Here is a 21,734-nt window from a genome sequence, read left to right on the forward strand (position 1 = left end):
TCCCTAACAAACACAATCTTAAAGCCTTCCATTTTCAGCACCAAGACATAGTTACCCATAACACCTCATTGTTTCCTCCTGTTCATGGAAATTATAACGTCTGTCGTGCATACGTTCCACAGCTGTACCCAGGGATCCCTGCCTCCTGCACGCCCCCCACCGGGGATCGAGCCTGCAGCCGGGCATGTGCCCTGACGGGAATCGAGCCGTGACCTCCTGGCTCACAGGCCCACGCCCCACCTCTGAGCCGTGCGGCCGGCCGGGCCATTCCTGTCTTTACCACAGAGTGCTGGGCGGTCCTGGTCCCACCTGAGCCCTGGGCGCTTTGCAGATATTTGCCCCCCAGTGTGTAGCTGCTCTTTCCAGTGCATTTTAAATGGATTAGAATGGAGGGAGCAGGCGGCAGGCAGGAGGCGACGGACTTCCAAGTTGGCTTGCTGCTGGGGTGGGGGGCACGAGGTGGGGCTGAGCGATAAGCGGGCGCAGGCGGGAGCAGAGCCGCGGGGTGGGACGCTGGGTCCATCCGGCTGGTGGACACCACGCGGATAAGTCCCTCCCACCAGCCATTTTGGGAGTTTCTTCCTAACCTCGCGGGGAGCCCCTCGAGGACCAGACCCCAAGCCCCTTGCACGTGCGTTTCTGTGCAGGACGCTAGGAGCGCGCGGCAGGAGCCTTCCTCCAAGTGCTCGGGGGAGAGCCAGCCCCGGGGGGCGCCGCCCGTTCGCAGACAGGGTGCCCGGCAGGTACGTGGGACTTGGGGCGGGGGCGGGGGGGTGCGCGTCTCAGGCGCAGCGCTTGCTGTCACCGGAGTGGCAGTCCTCGTGGTGCGGGTCCTCCCTTGGGAGTGGTGAGCTGTAGGGCAGGAGAGCACTGGGTGGGGGCCCCACAGCGGCCCTGTCTGTTCGCACACGGTGGAGTGGGGTCCCAGCAGGTGCCTTCCCTCCGGACCACCTGACCAGAGGCATCGGCTGGGCCATCCCCACACCCAGTGCACAGAGGGACCCTCCAGGCCCCCTCCTGCCCTCGAGTCTCCCCACAGGCCACCCGCGCAAAGGGGGACAGGGAGCCCCTTGTCTCCTCTGGGCTGGAGGGCCCTTGAGGATGAGCCTCGTTCTGTCCTCTGTAGAAGCAGCACAGACTCCCCACAGCGGCCTGCATGCCGGCTCGTCAGAAAGAGAACCGGTCCCCACAGCCACAGGCTCAGGGAGCCCGCCAGGACGCCGGGCACCACACCCAGGGGTCCTCCTCGCTCGCCAGCAGCTCCCTCCGGGACACGTGGAAGGTGCTCGAACTGGGATCCAGCCCGTCGGGCCTCACCTCCCAGGATGACTTGGCACCAGGTGGGTGAGAGCACCGCGTGGGCTGGGGCGGGGGGGGGGGGGGAGACACACATGGCCACGCCAGGTGACATGCCAGTCCAGGCCCCGCACTCGGTTCGGTCACCTGTGCGCCCAGTGTCCTTCGTCACACCTGGTGGCTGGGCAGGCCCCCGTTCTGTGCGCTGCCCCGAGGCCGGGGCCTCCAGCACAGCGTCCGACAGGTGGGCCCGCGACAGGACGCGGTCCGGGGGGAACTGGTGCGGTGGACGGCGGGCCCCGGGGAGAGCGGCCTCTCGGCCAGACCAGCCCCGCCCGCCGGCGGGAAAGCTTGTTGGAAGGGCCCCCTGGAGGGGCTGTGTGGGGCAGACGTGGGCAGAGGGCAGGGGCAGGGACAGAGGGCAGAGGGCCTGGCCGGTGAGTGCGGGGTTAGAGCGTCGGCCTGCGCACTGAGAGTTGCGGGTTTGATTCCTGGGCAAGGCACACACCTGAGCTGTGGGTTGTTCCCCCACCCGGTCAAGGCGACCAGTCAGTGTTCTCTCTCCCCTCCTTCCCTTCTACTCCCTCAAAGTCAACGGGAAAAGTACCCTCAGATGCGGATTAGCAAAAAGAAAGAAGGGCAGAGGGAGGGGCGCTGTCAGGACGCGGGACAGGCGAGAACTCCAGGCGTCTGGTTGGCACAGAGCGCCCGCTCCAGGCTCCCCCGCAGCCTTGGAGCCGTGTCCTGGTGAGCACCTCCCGCCACGGAGCTGGCCGCCATCTGTCCCTTCGAGGGCAGCTTAGGCCGTTCCAACCCAGGACAACAGCGTTACAGCGAGTGGCCTGAGACCGGCCGCGGGCCGTGCAGAGGTGGCCCCAAGGGCTACTCTGTCCAAAGTCTGCCCTCGTTCAATGTGGGCAGAGCCCCAGCTCCTCGCCTCTGCCTGTTCCGTGGGCGTGGGCCTGTGGCGTGGGTGTGTCAGTGGGCCTGTGGTGTGGGTGTGTCAGTGGGCCTGTGGCGTGGGTGTGTCAGTGGGCCTGTGGCGTGGGTGTGTCAGTGGGCCTGTGGTGTGGGTGTGTCAGTGGGCCTGTGGCGTGGGTGTGTCAGTGGGCCTGTGGCGTGGGTGTGTCAGTGGGCCTGTGGTGTGGGTGTGTCAGTGGGCCTGTGGCGTGGGTGTGTCAGTGGGCCTGTGGCGTGGGTGTGTCAGTGGGCCTGTGGTGTGGGCACGGTCGTCACGTGGACCCAGGTGTTTATTTCCTTTTACTTTATTACTAGAGGCCCGATGCACGAAATTTGTTCAGGGAGCTCAGCCCTCGCAGCCCTGGCTTTGTCTGGAAGGACGTCTGGTCTAATTAGCATATTACACTTTTATTATTATAGATTCTTTAAACGTGCCTGCGTGTTACACGTGCTTGCAGTTTGGATCTCTTTATAAGGAAGAGTTTTAAGGGGGAGGCGTGGCCAACCGGGTGGGATGCTATGAGAGGTTGGTGAGGTGGCGGTCGTGGTCTCAGGGGGCCGTGGTCTTGGGTCCGTGGTTGCGGGCCGTCTTCGTGGCGGCTCCCAGTGGCAGCTCCAGGAACGGGGTGAACAGTTGTAACTGCCTGCAGAACGTCTCTCGGGCGCGGGGCTGCTGATCGCACTCCCGGGGGATGGTTCTGCTGAGCTCCGGTGAAGACGCAGCTGCCCATGTAGGGCATCAGCATCTCCGTGCGGTGCCGCCCGGGAGCCCTGGCGCCGTGAGCAGAGCAAAGTGGCCGTGGGCGTGAGACAGGCTCTGGCCTCCACGTAACACCGGCGGCTGGAACAGCGGGTGTTTCTCAGGGTGACACCAGGCTCCTGGCTTTCAGGTGGGGCCAGAGCTGCCCCGCCCCTCCTGCCCGGCGCCCGCCACCCTCCCAAGCATCCAGGCTGCCCTTGTGCCCGTCTGGCCAGGTGCTGCTGTATTCCCCACGCAGGCTGGCCCCACCCTGGCCCGCTCCTGCCCGCACCTCAGACACCCCCTCACCTCCCACTTCCTTCCCTGGCACCAGCGCGCACCTCACGCAGCCTCATTTATTTGGATTCTGTTGTCTGCTGGGAGAGGAGAGGGGAGGGTGGGGGTGTCATCCTTGACCATGACCCCGGGCCGGCACTGGCCATCCCAGCAGGTGCTGGGGGAGGGCAGGGGCCCCTGGAAGGGGTGCCCAGGCTCAGGCAGAGTGTGGGTAGAGAAGCGCTCTGGCTGGAAGTGTTAAGCGCTGGAAAGGCACCTGGTTCTCCCCATCGACGTGGCCGCTGTGTGATGGGTGGACAGTCTGTTCTGAAGCTGAAAAAGTGGATTTTCAAGTTCTAGAGTAACAACACGCAGGGAAGGCGATGGCGAGGCCGAGGCCTGGCCGCGGCCAGTGGACCCCTCAGCCCTCCCAACCCTCCCAGCCCCCCTCAGCTCCCCCTCAGTCCCCTCAGCCCCCCTTCAGCCCCCTCAGCTCCCCCTCAGCTCCTCCTCAGCCCTCCCAGCCCTCCTCAGCTCCTCCTCAGCCCCCTTAGCCCTCCTCAGCCCCCCTTCAGCCCCCCAGCCCCCCTCAGCTCCCCCTCAGCCCTCCCAGTCCCCCTCAGCCCTCCCAGCCCCCCTCAGCTCCCCCTCAGCCCTCCCAGCCCCCCTCAGCTCCCCCTCAGCCCCCTCAGCCCTCCCAGCCCCCCTCAGCCCTCCCAGCCCCCCTCAGCTCCCCCTCAGCCCTCCCAGCCCCCCTCAGCCCTCCCAGCCCCCCTCAGCTCCTCCTCAGCCCCCTCAGCCCTCCCAGCCCTCCTCAGCCCCCCTTCAGCCCCCTAGCCCCCCTCAGCTCCCCCTCAGCCCTCCCAGCCCCCCTCAGCCCTCCCAGCCCCCTCAGCCCTCCCAGCCCCACTCAGCTCCCCCTCAGCCCTCCCAGCTCCCCCAGCCCCCCTCAGCCCTCCCAGCCCCCCTCAGCTCCCCCTCAGCCCTCCCAGCCCCCCTCAGCTCCCCCTCAGCCCTCCCAGCCCTTCCAGCCCCCCTCAGCTCCCCCTCAGCCCTCCCAGCCCCCCTCAGCTCCCCCTCAGCCCTTCCAGCCCCCCTCAGCTCCCCCTCAGCCCCCCCAGCTCCCCTCAGCCCCCACTGGAGGCCGGTGAGGCCTTCCTCTGGAGCCACCGGCAGGGCCCGCGTCCCGCCCTCGCCCAGACCAGGCTGGATCGGCCCCGGTGCAGGCTGGACCCAGTGCTTACAGTCACAGGGTCTACCCGAGGGGGGTTTGAAAATGCAGACTTCTAAGACAATTCTCTTCTAACCCCAAGAGAATCAAACTGGAAAGGTGTTCTTAAGCTACAAAAGCCAGGCCGCCGAGCGAGCGGGTCAGATCACCTGGGACAGCACCTCCCTCCCCGCCTGCTCCCTCCCCGCCCCTCTCACCCGACCTTTCGACTCCCAGAGCCCAGGACTCGGGGTTCCCAGCGGCTGCCCCCCTGCTCTGACCTCTGGCACCTGCTCCTCCGGCAGCCCTGCCTGGAGCACCCGGAGGCCATGTGCCTGGGCGGATGGGGGCCAGTGGGTCAGAGCAGAGGGGTGGGGGCTGGGAGTCCCCTTGAGCCTCAGCCTCCCTCAGCCGTGGCGCCCACCGCCCGCCCTCCTGTCCGCAGGCTGCGGCCAAGCCCTCTCGTTGTGGCCGGTCTGATAAGGGAGAGCTGGTGTCTCCTTACTGACCTCTTTCCAGCTCTTAGATCATGCGGGCTGTGTGTGTGGCTCAGGTGTTGTGCCCTTTTTCAAGGCGACTACGGAGCTAGCGACAGGACACAGTGCCTGCTCAGTGTGTGTGAAAGTCAGGGCACCAGGAGGGGAGCGTCCAGAAGGGGACAGCGCCCAGGCTCTGGGGGCGCCGGAGGGAGACTGGACACCCCTTTGTACAAGTGAGTGCCCTGTGGGGGGCAAAGAGAGGGGGCAGCTCGCTGCCTGTGCCGGCTGAGCGCCAGGCATGGTCCGGTCACCTGCAGGGACCTGACCCCGTGGCGGCTGACGCCACAGCTTCCAGGCTCCCATTTCCCAGTGGGGACACCGAGGCCCCGGCCCCGAGGGACCGCCCAGCGAGGAGCACGCAGCCAGAGTCCAAGTCCCAGCCTCTGTCCACTCCCCGAGTTCCGGAGGGGGGCGGCCACGCGGCCAGAGGGTCAGACAGCTGATGGCGGGAGCCCTGAGGGACTCACTGCTGGGCCAGCCTGGCGGCAGGCGGCCGCTGCCCCGCGGGGCTCGGTGTCCCAGGGCCTGCTTCTCCCACGAGCACCTGCTCCTCCCGGGAGGAGTGAAGGGCACAGCTTCCCGGGGGGCGCGGTGCTCGTGTTGGCTTCTTTCTTTGAAATGTGGCCTTCCTGCAAATTCCATCAGTTTCTCCTGGAGCTGAACGCGCCTCCCTCAGGAAGGGTTGCGTCAGGTGTGGAGGTGAGGGCTGCGCAGGGAGGCAGTCAGCCAGGCCTGTGGGCAGCTGTTATCTGAGGACCCAGATAACAAGCAAAACAGAAGCCTCTTGCCACAGCCCGCGTCCCGGAGCCCACGCCTCTGCGCCCTCTGCACCCCCCCCCAGGCCCTTTCCCAGCAGTCCTGGCAGTCCCGGGGTCACCCACCCAGGTCACGCAGCTCCCAGACCCCGAGTCCACCGGGCAGGGCAGGGCTCAGCACGGCCCGTGGGCCTCAGGCAGCATCAGGCTGAGTGACTGCCGGGCCACGGCCTCGTCCCGCGGGTCAGTCGACGACACCACCGCCTGCTGCCCCTGTGGCAGGGCGGGTCCAACAAGCCACATCTTCCCGCTTGTAAGAGCTGGGCCTCTTCCTGCAGGGCCACCAGGGCCGAGGGCGGCCCACACCCCGTTTGCTTGAGAAGCCCCGGGCAGTGCGAGTGCACCTGCCTCCAGGATGCGGGGCCCAGAGTGGGTGAGGGGCTGGCCGTGTGCCTGGCCTGGCTGCTGGCCTCGCTCCTCTGAGAGTCCCCGCGGCCCTCCACTCTCACCGCGTCCGGTTGTCCGGGCTGGGGGACAGTCCAAGGTCATGCATCAAGTTCTGGGAGCGGACCACAGGAGACCCCTCCTGCCAGCGCCCGCCCGCAGGGCACCTCTCCCCGCAGGACCTCTGACACGCCCAGCCTGGCCTGTGCTGCGCTGACTGGCCTGGGACCTGCCACCTGCCGCCTGCAGCTCCTGAGCACTCCCTCGCCCACGCTGCCCGTCACGGATCTTTAAGTCTGTCAAACCCACAGGTCAGAACGGACTGCGTTCTGTTTGATCACTGGGAACCTTCCCACTGAGGCTGAACGGCCGTTGCCTGTTCATGACGAGCTTGTTGGTCTCTGCAAGTCGCTGGCTCTGCCGGGAGCCTGCCCACCCCCCCACCCCCCACCCGTCAGCTCCTGGGCCTGCTCTCTCCTGGGCTCTGTGCACCACCAGCCAGCCCTCCCAGCGCAGCATGAGGGAGCCAGGCCCTCCTCTGCTCCCCCCTCTCCTCCACCTTCCTGCTCCCTCAGTCCCTCTTCCCAAGTTTCTTGTCACTGATGTGGAGACTGCCCCCTTCTGCCCTCATGGCAATGGAGCCCCCAATCCCAGTGCCTGGGCGAGAAGCTGGGAAGGGTGCTGAGCTGCACCTGCCCATGGGATCGGAGTGTGCAAAGGGTGTCCGCGCTCGTCAGCCCACGGCCACGGTGAACGCCTGGGTAGAACAGCTCCTGAAGCAGCCAGCCCCGCCCGCTGGTGCCTGGTGCTGGGGCGGGAGCAGGAGCTCTGGCTCTCACTGTGCTCCTCTCCAGCTGGGCCCTGAGCCAGCTCCGGCCCCTCCGCCTCAGCTGCCTTTCCTGTAGAATGGGGTGTCAGTAAACAGCAAGGCCCTGGCCGTGTGGTTCAGTGGGTAGAGCAGCAGCCTGTGGCCTGACGGTCCCGGTTCCATTCCAGTCAAGGGCACGCACCTCGGTTGTAGGCTTGATCCCTGGCCCTGGTAGGTGTGTGTGCGGGAGGCAACCAAGCGATGTCTCTCTCTCCGTCTCTCCCCCTCCCTTCCCCAGGTGAGGATTAGCAAACAAACAAAAAAGTAAGTAAACAGTGTTCAGTGTTAGCTGTGATTGAGAAGGCCAAAGTGAAAGGCACTGATTTTCTCTTTGAGATCCAAAGCGAAGAAACAGCATAAATGGATGGAGCTATAAGGAAGGGTTTCAACTGTGTTAAAGGTGGGGATGTGGGGAGTGCGCGTGCTGGAGGTGTGCAAGCTCAGCATGGACAGCACGTGACAGAGGCGGCCAGTCAGTCCGCAAGGATGGACCGTGAGAGACAGAGGCAGCCAGTCAGTCCGCGTGAACGGAGCACCTGGACCTCCAAGATCCTCTGGGCAGAGGCCTGAGAAACCCACGGCCACCGATGACCTCCGAGGAGCTTTGACACAGACACAGGCAGACCCAGTACTGCCCCCTACATGAACCACCGGCGACGGCTGAATTGTTTCTTTCCCCAAAAATTCATGCAAAACGCTAACCCCTGGGACCTTGGGGCACAAGCACTTTAGAAACAGGGTCGCTGAGACGCAGTTAGTTAGGGTGAGGACAGGCTGGAGAAGGCCCGCGAGCGTGGCGTGTCCTTACAAAGAAGAAGGTTGGGGCACAGACACGCAGGGAGGACTCCGTGTCCACGTGAAGGCAAAGATCGGGGTGAGGGGTCTACAAGCCGAGGAGCCACGGGAGCCGGAGCCGCGAGGCTGGACCGACGGCTGCGGCCTCAGGAGCCACCTGCTGACGCCTTGGTTTCAAAGCTCCAGCTCCGACGGCGGGACCACCAGCATCTGTTGTTTAAGGTCCCCCCAAAAGAAGGGCTGGAAATCTCGGCGTTTTATAGAGAATGCTTCCATTTTTTAAATATTGGCAACTAATTAAAAAACCAAAACAAAGTGTGGGCCAAATGGCAGCTCAGTTTTGTAGCTCCCAGTCCTGGGAGCCAGACCCAGCCAGCCTGTCAGCGGCCGCAGGCTCTGGGGCCCTTCCCAGCCCCGCACAACTAGGCTGCACCCGATAGCCGCGGTTCGGGTTCACCGTGAGGCCCCGGACGCCCCCCCCTCCGCTCCTCCTGGCACCACGTGGGCTCTGAGTGGAGCAACCCAGGCCTTCCCCGGCCACTGCTCTGCCCGTCCAGCCGAGCCGGGCCTACGGCAGGAACAGCGCCATCGGCCCCCACGATGCTTTGAGTGTCTTCTGAAGCCGCTGGGCGGGAGGTTGGGAGAGGAGCCGTGGTGGTGATGCGGGTTGTGAGGACAAAAAAGGCGGAGCCTCGCAGGACAGATGTGATCCCACTGAAGGCGTCTTCCCTGCTCCAAGCAAAGAGCTCCCCTGGGGCCTGGGCGTCCCTGCGAGCTCCTGGCGCCGCCCACCGCAGGGAGGGACCGGGCCCAGCACGTGCTGGCGGCCACTGCGAGGGAGGCCCGGCTGGAAACGGCCCCAGGTGCACAAGGGCTCCTTCCGCTTCGCTTCGAGGCCGGCTGGGGGGAGGCAGCCCGGAACACGTTGGCTCCTGCCCAGCTGGAGGGGTGTTTGTAGAAGGAACAGGAAGAAGAGGGAAGGGGAAGCGAGAACTATGGAGCTTCGTTATAAACAGTTCTTCCCGCAGGGTCCGTGGTGCTAGTGCGAGGACTTCCGCACCCCCGTGCTCCTCCCCAGACCCGGCCTGTCGCTGTCCTGGGGCTGGGTGCACGGCGGCGGCTGCAGGGCCGACCTGGGCGAGCGGCTCCGGCCTGCCCTTCCAGACCGCTACCACCTGAGGCTCGCAGCCACGTGCAGCCTTCCCTAAGCTGAGCAGCAGACGATCAGACCTCCGCGAGCACTCTTCTCGAAGGTGTGATGACGCAACGATCGCCACTTAGGAAACAACTTGTGTCGTAATAACGTTCAAAACGGAGCAAATGCTTTAAGCAGCAGCCAAATCAGCTGGCTCCTCGGGGGTGCTTATGCTGAGGCCACAGCGCGGCCACCACTCCCGGCTGCCTCTTGCCGGCCTGTTGCCGGAACACAATGCAGGAAACCAGCGTGTGGGCGCCAGGGCTGTGGTCTTTGCACGGAGGGAATCCGTGGGCAGAGGGCCCGCAGGCTTGCACTGCAGTCGGGCAGGAAGGAGGTGGCACAGGCACAGCCAGACTTATTGGGAAAGAGCGTAGGTTTCCCCAGATTTGTTTAATTTCTGGCGCGACCCTGAGCCCCACAGTGCCTGGGAGGCCCAGCAGCCCCACCAGAAGCCTTTGCCAGCAGGAGCCAGGAGGGCTGGCACCTCCAGCAGCCCAGCCCAGCCGGGAGGCATCGCCTCCTTACACTCTGCTTTTCTGGGCTCCCTGGCCGGCCTCCACCTGCACAGCCCTGGGCTTTGGGGGAAGCTGCAGGGTGCATAGAAGCTCCACCTACAGCAAAGGCCCAGAGCGGCCTGGCCTCCTCGCGAGCCCGGCCCTGGGGCCTGTGGGGCCACAGCCGCCTACTCCTCGCTGGGGCTGAGATGGAACAGGAGCCCCCAGCTCACAGGGCCTGGAGCTCTGCCAGGTCTGCGTGGTCCCTGGCCTGGCCTGAGGGGCCTCCTAAAGCAGCCGGGGTCAGGGAGCGCCTCGAGTGGGACGGGCAGCTGGTGTGCAGGGCCACGGGCAGCCCTCCTGCGCAGCCCCGTTTCTGTGCGAAAGGAGAGGGTTGCCTCACTGACAGCTGTCCTCCCGCCAACAGGAGCAGAGAGCAGCGTGGCCGTGTGGCCTGGCGTGCGCACGGCGGGCGGGCGTGGGGTCCCAGTCCTGCTGGGCGCCGGGCCCTGAGCCGGCCTCGCTGACCCGGGTGCAGCCCCAGGGGCCCTGCCTGAAAGTGTATCTTTCATGAATTTTACCTCGTTCCCAGTCTTAGGCTTCGATCCCTGAACCACTGACCAAAGGCGTTTCCGGGGGAGGAGACCTGGTGCTGAGCTCAGGGCTGCGGGGCTCCCGGGTGAGCAGAGGTCTCAGCAGAAACCTGAACGTGGGGGACCCCGGGGAGCCAGGCCTGGCTGCGGAGGCCTGGTCTCGGGCCCTGCCCAGCCCCAGCCCAGGGAGGCTATGAGAGCCAGGGCAGGCATGGGCTCCGTGTCCCCCGCCCCCAGCAGTCCAGCGGCCACAGGGAGCGGGGGCCAGCGCTGCCCGACAGGACACTGGCCACTCCACCTCCCAGCAGGTCCAGGGACCTGGCCAGGCCACATACTGGGCTTGGTCAGAGCTGAGGGCGCAGAGCTGGGGGCGCAGGCGTCCAGGGAGGAAGCAGGAGGCAGCCCTGGGCTGGGCCACCCCCCAGGGCCAGTTCAGAACCAGGGCCCAGAGAGAATCTGGGCTGAGCTGGCAGAACAGGTCTGGTGAGAGGAGCAGGCAGATGGCAGCGGGGCAGGTTACTGTCTGAGCGGGCCCAGCTCGGATCACTCAGGTGGAGGCCACACTCGTGTGCAGGGGGCAGCAGGCCTGTCAGAGCTGAGGGACCGACGCCGCCTCAGAGGGCAGACACCTGAGCCCCCTTTCCTCTCCTGTGGCTCGGAGCTCCCTCCCAGCATCACAGGGAGTCAGCCCCCCCAGAGGCAGCGCGTAGGCCTGGCCGACCCTGCTCCTCGCCTCACTCGCCCCATCAGCCGGCAGCGGCTCCTGATGAACTGGGGCCAGGCCCGGGGGTCCCAGGGAGGCTCAGGCCCTCGTGTTGGGGGGAAGGTTCCCTGTGTCTCAGTGGTCAGAGTCCTGACCTCACCCCTTCCCACTGGCAGTGCCTTCCAGAAGGAAACCAAGCAAGCAGAGGTCAGAGGTTGGTGCCCTGGTGAGGTCAGGAGAGGGGGCAGGGGGTCTATGTGTAGAGAACCAAGGACACATCCAGGGACTTTGCGTCCTGCGACTCCAGGACTAGGCGCTGGGCCGGGCAGGAGGAGGGTTAGGGATCTGGGCACGCCTGGCAGACCTCTGCTCACAGGCCAGCAGGTCGCCCTGGGCTGCCTCCCCAGCCCCAGCCCCGTGCCCGCCCTGCCCTCTTCCTCCCAGCTGCCGGCTGGCCCTCCCTCGTGTCCCACCTGTGCCACCTACGGCCACGAGCTGGGCAGTCCCTGCAGACCTCACTCCCACAGCGGCCACACAGCAGCCTGTGGGTACCGCCCGCCTCAGCCCCACTGCCCGTAAGGGAGGCCAGTCCTGAGCTCCGCCCTGAGGGCTGCTTTCTCATCGTATCTCATTTTACAGAAGAAATGCATTCTTAGTTCCAAAATGGAAGTCTGGAGGACAAAGTCCAGACTGTTGGCCGTGGGAGATGGATGTCCGGCAAGCACGGCCCATGGGCAGGGGGATGTGACAGCCGGGAGCAAGCCAGTCATTAGCTCCCGCCCCCCACCCCACCCCGGGCCCATTAGGAAACGGTTATGACCGGAGATGGACTGTTCGGGGCCTGCTGTCCTGAGAGCCCCGTGGAGGGGCAGGCCCAGGCTCCTTCACCAGACACCAGGGTGGGCCATGGGCCCTGAGGGTCGCCGCAGAGGCTCCTTCACCAGACACCAGGGTGGCCCATGGGCCCTGAGGGTCGCCGCAGAGGGCTCTGGCCTGCGCAGGCTCCTGTGTGGGCCCAGGACTTCCTGCTGCAACTCTCAGGCCTCCTTGTTTCCCTCCACCCGGTAGAGCTCACCGCATCTCCAGCCGCTGATGGCCCAGCGCGGTCCAACGGGAGCCCCGTGGGGCCGCGCGCCACCTTCTCCATCAAAGGGATGAAGATAGAAGCCCAGGCCAAGGCCAAGCCCACCAGACCCTCCAGGGCTCACCCTGCAAAACCTAAAGGCTGCCAGCAGCACCCCAAGATTCGGAACTACAACTTCAAGGACTGACTTCCTCACACTGCCCCCCCCCCCGCTCCTCCTAGTGGGTTTGGGGGCCTGTGTTTTCACCTCCAGAACAGAGGTACGTGTGTGTGAGGCGTGTGCACACCGGGGGGGATTGTGGCTGCAGCTCATGCTCCCCAATGCTGTTGGGGTGTCTCACAGGCCTAGCGCAGAGCTCATTAAAGCCACGCCTCCCCTCCTGCTGGCCCCGGAGTTGTTTATCTTCTACTTGGTAAAAGGGCATCACCTGTGTCACCGCCCACCCGCACCCTGCTGGGGCACAGAGCACGGGGTGCCCACCCGCAGCACCCATCCCCCAGAGCACCGCAGGCGGGGACCTTCCGCAGTGAGAGCTGGAGCTGGGTGACCCTCGTGCCCTGTGCTAGGTGCTCAAGTTGGGTGCTGTGGGGGGAGGGTCCAGACCCGGCACCTGCAAGAGAAACACCCACTGACGCCACTCACTCTAAGTGCACAAAACCAACTCCCTCCCCCACCAGGAGAACATGTCTGAGAATCCTGCCTGCAGGTCCTCACTCGGGAGTCTCTGTGGAAGGTGGCCCTGGGCTCCTGGCTCTTCCAGAGCCTCTGACTTTCTCCCCTGGCATCAGCACGCACCTGACCGCATAGCCGGGCCCCCCGCCTGCCTGCAGAGCTGCTGAGGGAGGGAGAGAACGGCCTGTCCCACCACCGGGAGGTGGCTGTGCCTTCAGGCAGCGAGGGTACACAGCGTCTCCAGGAGGGTGGGAGGGCGACGGGGGCAGGCTGCACCCACCCCACCTGCTGTGTGACTGGCGGGGGGGGGCATCGTGTGTCCTCCACCTGCCTGGCTCACAGGTGTGGGGAGTGGGCAGCACTGGCCCAGGGAACTGCCTGATGCAAGGCCCGAGGTCACAGACCCCGGTCTCCGTGGGCAGTGCTCCTGCCTCACCCTGTGCGTGTAATTGCTTCACTCAGGCCCTGTGCACACGCGGGGCGCTGGCTCGGCCTCCCCACGGGCAACACTAATGTTTCCGCCGGTGCCCTGCTAGCGAGGCGTGGCCGCGGGACTTCCTTCAGCTGAGAAAGGGAGTGGAGGTGCCGGGTCGTTTCCCGCAGAAGCACTTCCGACCCGCGCAGCGCTCCTGCTCGGCGCGCCGGGTATGAAACGCTCTTCCATCAGAAAAGAGGAAAGCCCGAGAGGCCGTTCAGGACGGCGGTTCAGCCCTCGGCCTCGGCCCTCCGTCCCCTGCCTGCCCTGCCCTCCCTGACCCTGCGCGGGAATCGGACCCCGGGAACGCGGGGAGGGGGCTGTCGGTTCGGTAACCGTTCGAGCAGAATCACAAGGGCGGACAAGCCCCCGCGGGGCGCGCGCAGGAGAGAGTGGCCACGTGCGCGCACGGGTTCTCCCGGAGGCTCCTTTGTTCCACCGCTGCCCACGGTGTCCGTGTGGCGCCCGCTCTCCCGACGGCCGCGCGGCTCCGGGCAGCGGGGATGCGCTCGCTCGGCCGCCGCCTGGCCTGAAGGCGTTTCCGGGTCCCCGCGAAGTGGGGCGCCGGGCAGGAAGGATCAGGCCCGCGGCGATGACCGGCAGTAACCCCGCCGGGGCTCCCGGCCGGGTCAATGACCGCGCTCGCCCACGGCAGCCCGCGCGACGGCCAGGCCGCCCATCACCCTATCGCCTAGCAACGCCCACTCGCGCGCCACCATTGGTCTGGCGCGCACGCCCCCGGCCCCCGATTGGCCGCGGCCGCGGGGCGAGCCACGCCCCCAGCCGGGTCCGCGCGCCCGGACGCGGACACGTGCGTGTGTCCCCCGGGGTCCGCCTAACCCCCAGTGGGGCCCCGTGTGACACCCCGACACCCCAGTCATCCCGTCCCGTGCCACCCGCGCGCCGCGCACACGTGGGCCCCGCGTAGCCAGAAGAGGGGGCGGCCGAGGAGGCGGGGGTGGGCGCGCCATGTGCCTGCGGGCGAACGGAAGTCGAGGCCCCCCGCTGTCCCGGGCGCGCCCCCGAGAGGGTCCCGCCATCACCCCACCGGCGGCGGCGCGCGGTCCCGGGCGCAGCCCCGACGCTCATTGGCCTGGGCGGCGCCGCCGAGCTGTCAGCCCATGTGGCGTGTCCGCGCGGGGCGGCCGCGGTTAAATACGCCGGCGCCGGCCTAGAGGGAGCCAGAGAGACGCAGCGCCGGCGCCTCCTCCGCGCTGCATCCTCGCCCCGCCGCCCGCACTGCGCCCGCGCCCAGACCAGGTATTGCGGCGGGGCCCGGGGGTCGGGGGGCGGTGATCGGGCAGGCCGCTGGCCGCACCCTCGGCCGCGGGGCGCTGGGGCTGCCCGCGGTGAAGGAGGGGTGCCCGCGAGGCCGCGCCGTCTGATGCGAGCGTCCGGGGCAGGCGGTTAAGGGCCTGCGCGCCCCAGGCCGTGGGGAGGTGGGCGATGCGAGGGCCGGACGCCGGGAGCTCCGCGAACAGCCATTTTGGTCGCGGGGTGGGCCGAGGCAGGGGAGTCCCCGCCGCCCGTGCGCGCCCACAAAGGTCTCCATGAGGCCCCTCCACCCGCGGCATCTCCCCTTTCGACTGCCGGCCGAGGCCCATTCCGACCCGGGGCGCCTTTTCAGCTATCGGAAGGGCCGGGAGGGTGGCCGAGAGGCCGGGAGACCGGTGGGGACCGGTCTTCCCACCACGTGGGCGCAGCCCCGAGCCCCCGAGGTGCTGGGGCTGAGCCGGAGCGGCGGCGGCGGGGCGGGGCGCTGCGGGGGTCTCCTCCCCACCCCCACCCGCCTCTGCGGCACTCCGCGTGAATAGCAAGTAGGGAGAACAGAGCCGGCGCTTTCTGGAGGAAGCGGCCGCCCCGAGCTGGTGTCCTGGGCCGGCAAAGGGCTCTTTATTCGGCGCTGGGGGAGGGGGCTCCCTCCCGGACAGCGGACGCTAGGCCACCAAGGAAGCCGCTGCTCCTCCACTCGCCCGGCCTTGCTCAGACCAGGGAGGGCCGAGCGGTTGCGTGTCCACAGGTCACTAGCACCAGGAGGCCCTGGGCCTTGACGAACTTGCTAGACCATCCCTGGCTTTGCCCCGCCTCGGGGGCTACACAGGATCCCCACCCCAGGCCCACAAGCCGTGGGCGTGGGGGGCAGGGGGGTGGGTACCTCCGAAGGCAGCTGGATCTGCCTGGAGGTGAACGAGCAGTATCCTGCGGCCTCACGGACCCAGGTGCGTGGCTCTGGGTAGCACTTGCCTGGCGCCTGCCCAGGAACGGTGCCCCAGGCCGGCCCACCCTGGGGCGCAGGCCGCCTTTCCCCCAGAGTCCTGCCGGGCCTTGGCACCCACAGTCCCCTGCTGTCCCTCTGGGTCCCTCCTCAGTCCTGGCAGCTCCTGCCTGCCCTCGGTGGCACTGGGCATGGCGGGCAGCCTGGGTGCGGAGCCCAGGGTTACTCAAGGGGGGGCCGGGCCTCCCCACCCCCCACGTTTCCCCCCTTGGACTTTGGTGCCCTTTCCCCGGCCGGGAAGGGCTGGGCCTTCCTCTGGGTGGCCCTCCTCAGGGAACCACAGCGGAGGTCACAGAGGCCACCGACTGCTGGCAGGGGTGGGCACAGGTGCAGGGCCCTGGGGGGGGGTCACCCCAGGCCTGGACCCCAAATGTGGCAGCTTCTGCCAAGGCCCAGGAAGAGGCAAGGACCTGCTAGGCCAGAGCTGACCGCCCGCCAGCACATACACATTCACACCCAGGACGTCTGGCCGGCCATCTGGCCTCTGGTCGGGGGCTTTCCGAGCTGCTGCTCTCTGACCCACCGATGGGCCAGGCTGAGGAGGGCGAGTGCTGTGGGGCTCGGGGGGCTGTGGGGGCTGTGCACTCGGGTGCAGGCCGAGCTGACCCGTGCCTGGGCCCCGCAGAGAGCGTCATGGAGGAGGTGGTGATTGCCGGCATATCGGGGAAGCTGCCCGAGTCGGAGAACCTGCAGGAGTTCTGGGACAACCTCATCGGCGGTGTGGACATGGTGACGGACGATGACAGGAGGTGGAAGGCCGGTGAGTGACGGCCTGCCCAGCGCCCGACTCGCTGGACATGGAGCCCAGGTGTGGTCGTTCCTGGTGCGCCTGCCCTTTCTCAGCTGGTGGCCAGCGGGTCCAGGGCTGGAGGGCAGGAGACAGGGGCCGCCGCTGGCCCACGTGTCCGAGGTCAGATAAGAGCCGGCTCTGGGGAAGCTGGTTTGACTCCCTCACGCCTGGTCGGCTCCTGCGGGAGCAGTTCTACCTGATCCGCGGGTGTGAGTCAGCGCGGAGCCCAGCCCAGCAGAGCCCGCTGGAGGGTCTGCAGCCAGGGCAGCGGGGCTGGAGGAGACGCTCTGGGGCCACTGCCCACCCTCCTGGGGAGCCCATCTCCCTGTGGGTCCCCTGGGGCCTTGACACCCACCGTGGCGCCTTCCACCTGCCGTGTCTGCAGGACTGTACGGCCTGCCCCGGCGCTCCGGCAAGCTGAAGGACCTGTCCAAGTTCGACGCCACCTTCTTCGGGGTCCACGCCAAGCAGGCGCACACGATGGACCCCCAGCTGCGCCTCCTGCTCGAGGTCGCCTACGAGGCCATCGTGGACGGAGGTGGGTCACTGGGGGGGCCGATGGCCCACTGAGGAGGTCACAACGGGGCGACAATGTTCTCGGGTCCTTTTGCTTCTGAAAGGAACGTGTTCAGGGTAGAACGGAGTGCAGGAGGCGGGGCGAGCAGGGCTCCCTCTGTGCCTGGTCGGGACTGCCAGGCCCGAGGCTCGGGAGGCGTGGGCCCCTGGGCAGGTGTGGTTTCACAACTGGCCCGAGGTGTCCTGGGCGTGCCCTGGTGCCCCAGTTTTCTTCCTCCCGTCAGGGAACTGGTCTTGGGGTGAGGGCCGGCGCTGGGCTCCTGCCCTGGGTTGAGTCTGGCCCAGAGGTAGCTGGCTCTTGTCCTGGGGCTCAGACCCGTCCTTGCTGTGCCCCCCCCAGCCCATGAGAAGGGGTGGCAGGTGCCAGCCGGCCCCCGGGCTGACACTGAGCAGGACAGGGACAGACACACGCCTCGGGGAGGGGCGGGGGGCAGGCCGACCTGAAGGCCTTCTTGCTGCCTGGGCCCTACCCAGGGGCCTTGGACGCCGCTCCCCTGGGGCCGGCCAGGGCCCCTCCTGCAGGAGCCTGGACACTCGGCCTTTGTGTGCCTCTGCCTCCTTATCTTGCCCGTCCCGGACAGGCGCCCTTGGGGCTTGGGTGCTCATTGGCCCTTGGGGCTCACCAGACTCCGCCAGGGACACTAGGGGCCAGGGAGGAGCCTGGGGACAATGCCGCCCTCTGTCTTCACCTCTTCTCTGGCCGCTGCCTGACCCGGAGCCTGGAGCCCCACCTAGCACCTCCTCCCACGCCCCCCCCCCCCCCCAGCCCCAGTTTCCTGTGACCTGGTTCTCGGTTCTCTGTTCTCAGCCCCACCTGGGCTGGCCCCCCAGTCCCTCCGGCCGGGCTAAGATGGCCCCTCACCCAAGCTGGAGTGGCCGAGGGGGCCCTCCTCTGCAGGCTGGGTGGTGGGCAGGGTGCGTCCGGCATTCTGACCGCTGCTCCCACAGGCATCAACCCGGCCTCGCTCCGAGGAACCAACACCGGCGTCTGGGTGGGGGTGAGCGGCTCCGAGGCCTCCGAGGCTCTCAGCCGAGACCCCGACACCCTCGTGGGCTACAGCATGGTGGGCTGCCAGCGAGCCATGATGGCGAACCGCCTCTCCTTCTTCTTCAACTTTAAAGGTGGGTGCCCCTGCCCGGCGGCGTGGCTCCGTGGTTGAGCGTCGACCTATGAATGAACCCGGAGGTCACGGTTCCGTTCCCGGTCAGGGCACAGGCCCAGGTTGCGGGTTCGATCTCTGGTGTGGGGTGTACAAGGAGGCAGCCGACCCACGATTCTCTCATCATTGCTGTTTGTTTCTCTCCCTCTCCCTTCCTCTCTGAAATCACTAAGAAATGTGTTTAAGTGAAATAAAAAGTGATAAAGGTGGGCGCCCCCTGTGAGGTGTGGCCGAGGGACAGCGAGCCCCTTCCAGCCGTGGCTCCCCTTCCCCGGGAAGCCGGGGGGCCCCGGGCTCCCCCTCACACCCCGCTCCCCCGTCGGCCGCAGGGCCCAGCGTCGCCCTGGACACGGCCTGCTCCTCCAGCCTGCTGGCCCTGCACAACGCCTACCAGGCCATCAGCAGCGGCGAGTGCCCCGCGGCCCTCGTGGGCGGCATCAACATCCTGCTCAAGCCCAACACCTCCGTGCAGTTCATGAAGCTGGGCATGCTCAGCCCCGAGGGCACCTGCAAGTCCTTCGACCAGGAGGGTGAGGCGCGGGGCGGGGCGCGGGCAGCCTCCTCCCAGCCTCCCCATGCCAGAGCGGGCGCCTAGCCTGCCCGCCCGCCCGCCCCCTGAGCCACCCTCTGCCCTCAGGGGACGGGTACTGCCGCGCGGAGGCCGTGGTGGCCGTCCTGCTGACCAAGAAGTCCCTGGCGCGGCGCGTGTACGCCACCATCCTCAATTCCGGCACCAACACGGACGGCGCCAAGGAGCAAGGTGGGAGCCGGCCGGAGCGGGTGGGGGCGCCGGGGTCGGCGAGGGGTGCTGAGCTGGCCCTCCCGCAGGCGTGACCTTCCCCTCTGGAGAGGCCCAGGAGCAGCTCATACGCTCCCTGTACGAGCCATTCGGCGTGAACCCCGAGTCCCTGGAGTACATCGAGGCTCACGGTACCGGCACCAAGGTGAGGCCCCCGTGCCCGCGCCCGCGCCCGCGCCGCCCGCTGCAGCCTGACCCTCCCGTGTCCCCCACAGGTGGGCGACCCCCAGGAGCTGAATGGCATCGACCGGGCACTGTGTGCCACCCGCCAGGACCCCCTGCTGATCGGGTCCACCAAGTCGAACATGGGGCACCCGGAGCCGGCCTCGGGGCTGGCCGCACTGGCCAAGGTGGGCACTCCCTCGGGCAGGGCTGTGGGGTGCTGTGCCCGGTCCCTGCCCTGGTTCGCGGGGCCCGACACGCTGCTGGGCACCTCCCCACAGGGCGGCAGGCGGTGGCCCGGCAGCTCCCCCCTCAGCTCCTGAGCAGCGGTGGGGACTGGGGAACCCCGACCGCCATCACGGGCTCCTGGGTGTGGGGTGCTTCCTGGGCTGCAGGCTCCCGGCAGGCGGCCGCCCTCTGCCACGCTCGTGTCAGGACCCGGACGGGTGTGGTCAGGCGCCTGGGTGTCCAGGCCCACAGCCACCTGGGAGGGGCCCTGGCTGAGGGGGCAGGTGCGGGGGAAGTGCAGGCGGCAGCAGGGCCTGTGGGCTGCCTTTGGGTCTCAGGACGGCACGCCGCCCACAGGTGCTGCTGTCCCTGGAGCACGGGCTCTGGGCGCCCAACCTGCACTTCCACAGCCCGAACCCCCAGATCCCAGCACTGCAGGACGGGCGGCTGCGGGTGGTGGACCGGCCCCTGCCCGTCCGCGGGGGGGAACGTGGCCATGAACTCCTTCGGCTTTGGCGGCTCCAACGTACACGTCATCCTTCGACCCAACTGGCGCCCGCCCCCCGCGCCCGCCCCCCACGCCGCCTTGCCCCGCCTACTGCTGGCCAGCGGGCGCACCCCCGAGGCCGTGCAGGGGCTGCTGGAGCAGGGCCGCCAGCACAGCCAGAACCTGGCCTTCCTGAGCATGCTCAACGACATCGCGGCCATGCCCGTCACCGCCATGCCCTTCCGGGGCTGCGCCGTGCTGGGCGGCGAGGGCGGCGGGCAGGAGGTGCAGCAGGTGCCCCCCGGGCCGCGCCCGCTCTGGTTCATCTGCTCCGGTGAGTCCTGGCCTGGCCTGCTGGGCATGGGGGCAGAGGGTGCTGGCCCTGGCCTGACGGGCATGGGGGCAGAGGGTGCTGGCCCTGGCCTGGCCTGCTGGGCATGGGGGCAGAGGGTGCTGGCCCTGGCCTGGCCTGCTGGGCATGGGGGCAGAGGGTGCTGGCCCTGGCCTGACGGGCATGGGGGCAGAGGGTGCTGGCCCTGGCCTGGCCTGCTGGGCATGGGGGCAGAGGGTGCTGGCCCTGGCCTGACGGGCATGGGGGCAGAGGGTGCTGGCCCTGGCCTGGCCTGACGGGCATGGGGGCAGAGGGTGCTGGCCCTGGCTGACGCCTCCCGCCCTCAGGGATGGGCACGCAGTGGCGCGGCATGGGGCTCAGCCTCATGCGTCTGGCCTGCTTCCGGGACTCGATCCTGCGCTCCGACGAGGTCGTGAAGCCGCTGGGGCTGCAGGTGTCGGAGCTGCTGCTGAGCACGGACGAGGCCACCTTTGACGACACGGTCAACGCCTTCGTGAGCCTGACGGCCATCCAGGTCCTTCTTCGGGTCGGGGTTGGGTCGCGTCCGAGGGCCCGGGGACGTGGAGGGAGGGCCTGGACCTGGCGGTGCCTCCCCGGGACTCAGGTGACACGTCTGCCCCCAGATCGCCCTCCTCGACCTGCTGACCAGCCTGGGCCTGCGGCCGGACGGCATCATCGGGCACTCCCTGGGCGAGGTGGCCTGCGGCTATGCCGACGGCTGCCTCTCGCAGGAGGAGGCTGTGCTTGCCGCCTACTGGCGCGGCCAGTGCATCAAGGAGGCCCACATCCCACCGGGGGCCATGGCGGCCGTGGGTAGGTGTGGCCAGCAGGGCGGTTTTCCCAGGAGCCTGAGCTGAACCCACGTGGGGACAAGAACCCCCCCAGGGGGACCCACAGGACCTTTGATAAAGTCGGGGTGTCAGGGTCCCTCCATGGGCAGGAGCCTTGGGTGTCATGGCGGAGGGAGGGAGGGGGGGAGGGGGGAGGGGGGAGGCCGTGGGATGGCGGTAACCACACGTCCGCAGAGATGAAACGCGCGGGGGTGGGGAGAGGCCCGTGAAGCTGTTGCCTCCGCGGCTGCAATTACGGGGCCGTCATTAGTGCCGCCCCTGAGGCCGCTCTGCCCACAGGCTTGTCCTGGGAGGAGTGTAAACGGCGCTGCCCCCCCGGCGTCGTGCCCGCGTGCCACAACTCCAAGGACACGGTGACCATCTCAGGACCTCAGGTGGGCGCTGGGGCCGGGCCGGTCCCCAAGTCCCTCCCAGCCTCGGGGCGAGCTCCGCAGGAGGGGCCGGTGCGCAGCCCAGGACCCGGGACCGCCCGTCACCTGTGCCCGTTCTCCCCAGGCCTCCGTGTCCGAGTTCGTGGAGCAGCTGAGACAGGAGGGTGTGTTCGCCAAGGAGGTGCGGACGGGCGGCCTGGCCTTCCACTCCTACTTCATGGAGGGCATCGCCCCCTCGCTGCTGCGGGAGCTCAAGAAGGTGGGCCGGCCACCCCCGGGGCTGCCCGGGACCGGGGGCGGGAGTGGCCGCGCGCCTGGCGCTGACCAGCAGCCCGTGCGCAGGTGATCCGAGACCCGCGGCCCCGCTCCGCGCGCTGGCTCAGCACCTCCATCCCCGAGGCCCAGTGGCAGGGAAGCCTGGCCCGCACGCCCTCCGCCGAGTACAACGTCAACAACCTGGTGAGCCCCGTGCTGTTCCAGGAGGCGCTGTGGCACGTGCCGGAGCACGCCGTGGTGCTGGAGGTCGCCCCCCACGCGCTGCTGCAGGTACGCCTGGCGGGGCCTGCGGGCTCCGGGGGAGG

At 68.0% G+C, this 21,734-nt stretch overlaps 1 protein-coding gene and 1 long non-coding RNA gene across 2 annotated transcripts in view; one reads left to right on the top strand and one right to left on the bottom strand.

The window, feature by feature from the left end:
• FASN (fatty acid synthase) overlaps positions 1-21,734 on the top strand; it is a 63,677-nt gene that overhangs the window by 32,107 nt on the left and 9,836 nt on the right. Inside the window, 16 exon segments of the mRNA XM_080681176.1 lie at positions 648-743; positions 1,127-1,340; positions 16,003-16,137; positions 16,553-16,705; positions 17,692-17,865; positions 18,233-18,433; positions 18,541-18,663; positions 18,732-18,847; positions 18,918-19,052; positions 19,450-19,572; positions 19,574-19,913; positions 20,258-20,445; positions 20,555-20,744; positions 21,062-21,156; positions 21,278-21,412; positions 21,496-21,699. Of these exon segments, the coding sequence (XP_080537302.1) occupies positions 648-743; positions 1,127-1,340; positions 16,003-16,137; positions 16,553-16,705; positions 17,692-17,865; positions 18,233-18,433; positions 18,541-18,663; positions 18,732-18,847; positions 18,918-19,052; positions 19,450-19,572; positions 19,574-19,913; positions 20,258-20,445; positions 20,555-20,744; positions 21,062-21,156; positions 21,278-21,412; positions 21,496-21,699 (2,622 nt within the window).
• On the bottom strand, positions 2,651-4,673 carry LOC308254827. The gene is made up of 3 exons (XR_013961251.1): positions 4,516-4,673; positions 3,337-3,604; positions 2,651-3,097 (listed from the first exon to the last, which is right to left on the bottom strand). It is a non-coding gene; the product is annotated as an uncharacterized lncRNA (long non-coding RNA).

The sequence above is a fragment of the Plecotus auritus genome (genome assembly GCF_963455305.1).
Source record: "Plecotus auritus genome assembly, chromosome: 7".
Lineage (NCBI taxonomy): Eukaryota > Metazoa > Chordata > Mammalia > Chiroptera > Vespertilionidae > Plecotus > Plecotus auritus.